General features: G+C 39.3%; 1 protein-coding gene across 2 annotated transcripts in view; it reads left to right on the plus strand.

The window, feature by feature from the left end:
• The window catches only part of ATP2A2 (ATPase sarcoplasmic/endoplasmic reticulum Ca2+ transporting 2), a 59,963-nt gene that overhangs the window by 32,202 nt on the left and 19,319 nt on the right, over window positions 1-8,442 (plus strand). For both annotated transcript variants that reach the window (XR_005530588.1, XM_039245169.1), the window contains exons 6-8: window positions 2,806-2,886; window positions 5,011-5,096; window positions 6,019-6,483. Coding sequence is in view for 1 of the 2 variants with exons in the window: in XM_039245169.1 (XP_039101100.1) it covers window positions 2,806-2,886; window positions 5,011-5,096; window positions 6,019-6,483 (632 nt within the window). In the remaining variant the exon portion in view is untranslated. The remainder of the gene's footprint in view (window positions 1-2,805; window positions 2,887-5,010; window positions 5,097-6,018; window positions 6,484-8,442) is intronic.

Here is an 8,442-nt window from a genome sequence, read left to right on the forward strand (position 1 = left end):
CTCTCTCCCTCTCTCCCTCTCTCCCTCTCTCCCTCTCCCTCTCTCTCTCTTTCTCTCTCTCTCTCTTTGTCTCTCTTTCTCTTCCTTCCTTTCTTTTCCCCTCCCTCCCTCCCTTCCTTCCTTCCTTGAGAGTGCAAGCGGGGGAGGGGGAGAAAAGGAAGACAGAATCCCAAGCAGGCTCTGTGCTGGCAGTGCAGAGCCTGACGTGAGGCTCGAACTCACAGACTCTGAGATCATGCGTGATTTGAGCCGAAATCAAGAGTGTCGACATTTAACTGACAGAGCCACCCAGGTGCCCCAAGAACCATTTTCAAGTAAATTTTCCATTTAGGGTCCTATGCTCATCATTGAACCTTGTAATTCTTTTCATGTTCAAGATCACATGTGATCAAATTAATTTTGACATCCAGAAATAATACCAAAAAATTTTTATTTTTTATTTAAAAAAATAATTTAAGTCTCTATTTATTTTTGAGAGACAGAGAGAGACAGAGTGTGAGCAGGGTAGGGCAGGGGGAGAGGGAGACCACAGAATCTGAAGCAGGCTTCAGGCTTTGAGCTGTCAGCACAGAGCCTGATGTGAGGTTCAGATTCACAAACCATGAGATCATGACTTGAGCCAAAGTCCAATGCTTAACTGACTGAGCCATCCAGGCGTCCCTACAGTAAAAAATTTTAATTGGTTTCAAATTTTTATCTTGATGGAGCACTTGAGCTGTTGTAGGTCACTGAAGTTTAATTATATATGGTTAGTTTATTATAGTAGGTGAATTAAGAATTCGGGTGAAAGGTTCTCATTTATTCAGTTGGGGAATATTGCTGTTTGTTGCATAAGCATTTCCAGCAGGAATTTCACCTTAATGTGTCCCTGCAGTCAAATGCAAGGGTGATCTTTGCCTCTTGAGATTATATACTGACAATCTGTTTCTTCTGTGCCTCTTTGTGATCACATTCCCTAGTTAGGTTACAGGGTGGTTTAATGAACTAGAGCTCAAAAAGCAAACCATATTCTATCTGAATTTCAAAGTTCTGAAGTGCAGAAAAATCAGAGCTAAGTGATAGGCTTGACAAATGAATGAATCCCCTTGGACAGAACAGCTATTTCGCTGGTTTATTTATAACCAGTGACAGTTAAGATTCAGTTAGTAGAGTAAGTATGGGAAATGAACATTTGACTTTAAAATACTGTATGCAGTTCTAGGGGAGACTGTTGTAATTTTTAGCTCTTTCTATATCAGACTTCCACAGCCACCTTAGTTACCTTTTAGAAGGTCAGGGAAAGCTGTTGTACATTTAATGTCCCGTTGTTCTGGTACTGGTATATACTCATTCAACAATATTTGAACACCCACAGTGTGCTGGACACTATTCTCCAGGCCCATGTAAAACATTGGCTTTGTCTGTTCCTGTATCTGCATTGTGGCATTTATTTTATACGAACTAGAAATGTGTGCCCTTTAAAGGAGCTGTTAAAGGAGCCCTTTGGCCCAGTGAAGAAGACTCCATTGACTTACAGATCCTTTTGAGGTGAATTTCAAGAGGTTTATTCAGTTATTTGATAAATCAAATGTCAAAACGTACCCAGGGGTACAAAGTGAAAAGTCTCCCTCCACGCTCCAAGCTGGTAACCCCAATGTTAACATCTTATAACACCTTCCCAGAGATAATTCCTTTATGAATGGTAGTTCCATATAGGTGAGACGCTTCATACTTGTGTTTCCCCGCCTCTCTTAATATTTAGTGTACCTAAGAGGAAATTTTCACTTGAGCATGAATGGAGTTGTCTCATCCTTCTACTGTTAATAAAATGCTATGCTGTAACCAACTACATTCTGTATGAACCTATCTGAAGAGTAAATTCCTTGTAGTGGAGTATGTGTTGTGAAAAGATTGTGCTTTGCAGTTTTGATACATAGTGCCAAATTGCCCTCCAGAGATTTTCTAACAGCTTTTCTTCACACTCAGCAACATATGAGGGTGGGCACAGAGTCTGGGAGCAGAGTTGAATTACACACTAAATGGACTGTTAGTATTACGTAGATTATGTGCATTTAATTTGTCCTTGTTGGAGAGCCTGGGTGGCTTAGTCGGTTAAGCATCCAACTTCGGCTCAGGTCATGATCTCACAGTTCGTGGGTTCGAGCCCTGCATCGAGCTCTGTGCTGACAGCTAGCTCAGAGCCTGGAACCTGTTTCAGATTCTGTGTCTCCCTTTCTCTCTGACCCTCCCCTGCTCACACACACACACACACACTCTCTCTCTCTCTCTCTCTCTCTCTCAGAAATAAATAAAACACACACACACACACAAATAAAAAAATATCCTTGTTAACAGTGTACTAACACAGCATTTTATTAATCTCTGCCCAGGCACTTGCCTCCAAGTGATTTATGACATTGATTTTTTTTTCCTTATTGAAATGAAAATTTCCAGATGTTATAGTCACCAGCCTGTAAGAAACCCTATTTCTATACATCCTTGCATACTTGGTACACTTTCTCAACTCTTATTGTCAATTTGATAGTTTAAAAGTGGTGTCTCCTTATGCTTTTATTTCTCATTACTGTTACAAATCAGGGTTTTTTTGAGCATCTTTTAGCTGTTCGTTACATATTCATGATAGTTTAGCTTTTCTGATGGGACAATCTGATATCTATCTAGCAAGAGTTTTTATAACCTCTAAGGATAAGTTGATAATGTATCTTCTTTAAAATTTGTTTCATTTGGAGACAGATTTATCTCTATGAAATAAGAACATGAATTACAGAGTTGCTTATTTTAACTGCCTTTATTTTCCCCAATTAGTTGGTGACAAAGTTCCTGCTGATATAAGATTAACTTCCATCAAATCTACTACTCTGAGAGTTGACCAGTCCATTCTCACAGGTAAACATTATACATTGGAAAGTCATTGAATGTGCAGTCTCTCTCTCAGATCCTGTGCTAAGAGAGTCGACTTTTGCCTCCCTGTCCCTTTATCATATCCATTCTTAATCCTCTCCAGGATACTTCTTAAAGCTTCATAAATTTAGGCTTTTTGCCAGTTTATGAAGTTTAAAGGTATTTAAAAACAAATGTGGCTTTCATCTCATAAGGCCTCTTTAAATTTTACCAAAAATTAGCTTTCACCAAAAATCTCTTGGGTTTTTACTTTCTTTTAAAAAAAAATAACCTTACAAATTCCTACATTAGCAGAGGTGGTAATCCTTTTTTTTTTTTTTTAAATGTTGATTTTTTGAGGGGCGCCTGGGTGGCTTAGTCGGTTAAGCGTCCGACTTTCGCTTAGGTCATGATCTCGCGGTTCATGGGTTCGAGCCCCGCGTCGGGCTCTGTGCTGACTGCCAGCTCAGAGCCTGGAGCCTATTTCAGAGTGTGTATCTCCCTCTCTCTCTGACCCTCCCCTGCTCATGCTGTCTCTCTCTCTCTCTCCTAGAAATAAATAAAAAAAAAAATATTTAAAAAAAAAAAATGTTGATTTTTGAGAAAGAAAACGTATGAGCAGGGGAAGGGCAGAGAGACCCAGAACCCAACGCAGATTCCAGCTCCGTGCTGTCAGCACAGAGTCTGACATGGGGCTCAAACTCACAGACCCTGGGGTCATGATGTGAGCCGAAGTCGGGTGCTTAACCGACTGCGCCACCCAGGCACCCCAGCAGAGGCAGTAATCTTAAGGTTGATGTGTTGTCTCTCTCTCTTGTGGAAAATGAATTAATTATTTAGTGTTTTTTTTCCAGACAGGAGAAAAGGCTTCAGAACTTTTTTTTTTCCTTGGAGGAATGCTACTTTTGCATCTAACATAAGTTGCAGTGATCAAATGTAGAATTAACAAAAGCTAGCACCCCCTAAAATGGTGAATATTTTACTGTTTAAAGTTTGCATATTTAGATCTGAGATTGTTTTGAACATTTTTCTATTTTTGTTTGATAAAGGTACAGTTAAGGGTGGAGGGTTCATATTAACTGGAAGTAAGGTGGTCAGAAGATTAAACTCAAACACAATGCTAACCTGAATTAAATAGAGTAAATTATAAAATCTAAAGGTAGTCAAGATTTTCTTATCTGATTATCAGTTTTGTAAAGCAACTGAAGTTATGGGAGGTAGTGCTGTGAGTAGCCTGGGCTCTATTTTTTATTGTTTCCTTATGAATAGCTTATTTACTAAAACTGTCATTAGCAGCAATAAGCTAAAAGCTGATTAAGCTATAAAATGTTGGGAAACTGATTAGGTTGTGCATATAAAATTTTCATCATGTGCCTACAGAAGTAATTGTCTTTTAAAACTTTTCACAATCTCTTAAATGTTTTTTTGTTAAAATAGTTTTAGTAACTGGAGCCATATTTTGCATTACTCAGAGTGATCCCAGTTATTTTCATAAGTGTTCAGTCAAGTTGAAACCACATTCAATGAGATATCGTAAAAGTTCTAAAAAAAATAGTCCTTTATAGACCATGTGGTGTTTTTAGTGCAACTGCTGATGTTTTTCAGTTTTGTTTTTATTGAAATAGAATGGTCTGGTCACTCACCACTAATGCACATATTTCTGAAACTATGTTTTCATTTCTCATGTCTGGTATTGAACAGAAACAGGCTTCCTTGTAGATTATCCTCTTCCATATATAATGTATTTAGTTTTATCAGTGTATTAAGAATATATGGTCACCTTATTAGAGAGTATGTATATGCAACTACAACAAATTATATTCACAGTATTAGAGTATAAAATTGATACCTGAAAACAGACTAGATTTGAATAGTTACTCTGGGAAATAAAAGCAGTTGACGGGGATTTTATTTCAAAATTAAGTTTATTTTGAAATTGTATTAATTTTAATCCTGACATTCTTTCCTCTGAAATTAGTTTCTAAGTTTTACTAGCTTACCTCCTTCAAGCAGATTGGGTGTTTTATCCTAAATCCTGAGAGTGGTAGCAGCTGGAATGGGTGAGGGCCCAGGTTCTAGATGTGGATCACACATCACAGACATAACAGTCCCCTCTCTCAACCTGCTTAGGTGAGTCTGTGTCTGTCATCAAGCACACTGACCCTGTCCCAGACCCACGTGCTGTCAACCAAGATAAGAAGAACATGCTGTTTTCTGTAAGTACTTTGTCAAATGTAACGATCAGGCAAACACCTTTAAATTCTTTATCTGTAAACCTAGAAAAGTAGATCTTTGTGGGAAAGGCTTAGCCTATAAAGATGTTTTTTAAATGATGTGGGTGTTATCTGTATGTAGATCACAATAAAAAGGTGTGTGTTTAGAAAGCAAGCACATGCGGCAACCAGAAGAGGGGAGTCTGGATGAAAAGTAAAATGGATGTTCATTGTACAACAGGTTTTCTGTTAAATTTTTTTTGAAACGAAAAGTTGAGAAATTGGTAGGTTTTGCTTGTTTGGTATTTAAAATATTTAAGTGGCAGTTGTGGGTTAGTATGGGAGCCGAGCCACTCCTAGTAAGTAAAGTGAAGTTGTATCATTACAGCTTACAGTGGGGTGGGGAGAGAGTGCTCCTACTTGATTTCTTTTATTTTTGAATGCCAGTGCTTGAGCAGAGGTCCTCAAGGTTGCTCGAGGTGTTGGTGGCCCTGCTTGCTATAGGTGATCAGAGTGGAGGTGGGGGGAGGTTTGAGCTGTTGGAGCAATCTGTGGAGAATGTTTAGGGTTGAGGGCCCGATGGAGTTTGAAAAGTCATGGCGTTAGAGCCCTGGTCCAGCCCAAAGCCAGTTTGAAAGCCAGGCTCAGTATTATGAATAGAGTTTCCGGGCGAGGGCGGGGGGTCGTCAGGGTGGAGCTGCCGTAGGCAAGTAGGGACTGCATGAAATGAGAAACAAGGACAGCCAGACCATGCTGCCTGCATTGTCAAGGTTGGATGGCTGGCTCTGAATAGCAGCCGCCGGAAGGCCCAGGAGAATGAGAGTCTTGGGTGCTCTAATCAATACCCACAGACTAGTAAACTTCTGAGTTCACTAGTCGGTGTTTAAGTCGGGTGTGGTGTTAATCTTCCTCTGTTCTGTCATAGGGAACAAACATCGCTGCTGGCAAAGCCATGGGAGTGGTGGTGGCAACTGGAGTTAACACAGAAATTGGCAAGATCCGGGATGAGATGGTGGCAACAGAACAGGAGAGGACACCCCTCCAGCAGAAACTAGACGAGTTTGGGGAACAGCTTTCCAAAGTCATATCCCTTATTTGCATTGCAGTCTGGATCATAAACATTGGGCACTTCAATGACCCAGTTCACGGAGGCTCCTGGATCAGGGGTGCTATTTACTACTTCAAAATTGCAGTGGCCCTGGCTGTGGCAGCCATTCCTGAAGGTCTGCCTGCTGTCATCACCACCTGCCTGGCTCTTGGAACTCGCAGGATGGCAAAGAAAAATGCCATTGTTCGAAGCCTCCCTTCGGTGGAAACCCTTGGTTGTACTTCTGTTATCTGCTCAGACAAGACGGGTACACTTACGACAAACCAGATGTCAGTGTGCAGGGTAAGTGTGAGTGATTTACCACTCTGCTGCTGGTGGTTCTTGATTCATCCTAAGAATATGCCCACATTCCATCAAAACCTTACATTTGTAATTTGCTACCTTTTAAGTGCTTTAAACAAATCAGGTTGTGTGTATAGCCTTGAGCCCAAGGTAATCTGATGCCTCAGAGGAATTAGTCCTCTAATTCCTAAAACTAATTCATGAAATAAGGGTATCTGCATGGTTAATGTACTTACTTGGGGGAAGGTAAACTATAGATGGTCTGTAAATATGTTAGGTGACTATGCTCCGTCACTAAGTACATATATTACTTACTGGAACAGCTTTAAAGGAAGAAAATTCTATAAAGCAGCTAGTTCCCTACCTACCTGCTTAGGTAGGCTTCTAACTTGTGTTTTCATAACACATTGAATGAGACCTGCTTTCTTGAAAGACAAATAATTGCCTTTAACTTGCTTTGTTCTTCATGTTCATTCTTCCTTCTTAGGTTGTTTTGACCATCACTTGGGGGATAAAATAAACTGTTTAAACTTGCCCTTAGAAAAGTAATAATACAGAAATACTGATAGACTGAATTAAGTTTTTTCCATAGCTTTTATTTAAACAGCTTTATACAGGTCAAAGTATAATTTTCCAAAAGGTGCACAGTTATTGAGTAGACACCAAAGATTCTGTTTGGCTTGTTAAATAATGAGGGAATCAGTAAAATGGTAAAACTGGTTACAAAGAGCATTTGAGGAAGTACTCAGTATTAGAATAGAATTGCTGTATGTTAGATTACAAAAACTGGTTAATATCCTCTAGGGCATGGGTGCCTGGGTGGCTCAGTTGGTTAAGTGTTCCACTCTTGATTTCGGCTCAGGTCATGATCTCTTGGTTTGTGGGTTTGAGTCCCACATCCGGCTCGGCACTGATAGTGCGGCACTTATTTAGGATTTTCTCTCTCCCTCTCTGCTCCTCTCCCATGCTCACACTCTCTCAAAATACATAAGTAAATAAACTTTTAAAAAAAAATAATAGGGCAATAAAACTACACTTTGTCTTTCATACAGGCCACAAATCCACAACCTCCTGTGAGTAACGAGCTCTTCCTAATAAATAGCACAATGAAACAGTGTTACATATTTCTATACTACTACATCTCTGAGCCTGTAAAGTAATGCTTTCTGAATGACATTGAAGGGACTGTGTGGTCATCGTGTTGGCCTTATTTCTGGGTTTTGGGTAATATTTTTTCACATTAGAAATTGTTTTTCTTTTAATACAGTTAAACCCTCTGAATTTTTATCTTGCCAAATTGAAACTCATGATGATTATTAGGTACACAACCCCTCATTCCCACCAACCCTTTGTGTAGTCCAGACTCCAATTTAGAATGAATGGACAGGTCTTTTGTCTCTTACGTGGTAATAAGCAAGGTTTGACTCAGCTGCCTAGGTTTACCTAGATTTTCATTTCTTGGAACCAGAAAAGGTTGCATAAATTGGCTAATAGCTAATTGTCAGCTAATTTCAAAACATGGCAGCAAATCAGATTTCAAACTAAGAATAAAATGAAGTCCATAATAAAAAAAATTTTTGTTTTTATATTTTCTCTTAATTGGTATAAGATGTTTTCTTCTGTTAAACAGCCTCACCTGCCTCTCTGTTCTGTTGAACCTCTGTGACAGAAAGCCAATGCTAATCAGTATTCTACAGGAGGTTTCTTGCAGCGGGTTGCATAACTGCCCTTAAGAATACTTTCATCATGCAGTTCCTAAATGGTTTACTTGTTCATAATCTAAGATGCCCATTTGCATTCAGATTTACTTAATGTAGATTAAAGTTCTGAGCATCTTAGGATATTTTGGATTATGGTATAAACCAGAAGAGTTTCACTTTTTTTTTTTTTTTTTAATTTTTTTAAGGTTTTTATTTATTTCTAGGAGAGAGAGAGAGAGACAGCGTGAGCAGGGGAGGG

The sequence above is a fragment of the Hyaena hyaena genome, unplaced genomic scaffold (assembly GCF_003009895.1).
Source record: "Hyaena hyaena isolate Hyena2069 unplaced genomic scaffold, ASM300989v1 scaffold_0, whole genome shotgun sequence".
Taxonomy (NCBI): domain Eukaryota; kingdom Metazoa; phylum Chordata; class Mammalia; order Carnivora; family Hyaenidae; genus Hyaena; species Hyaena hyaena.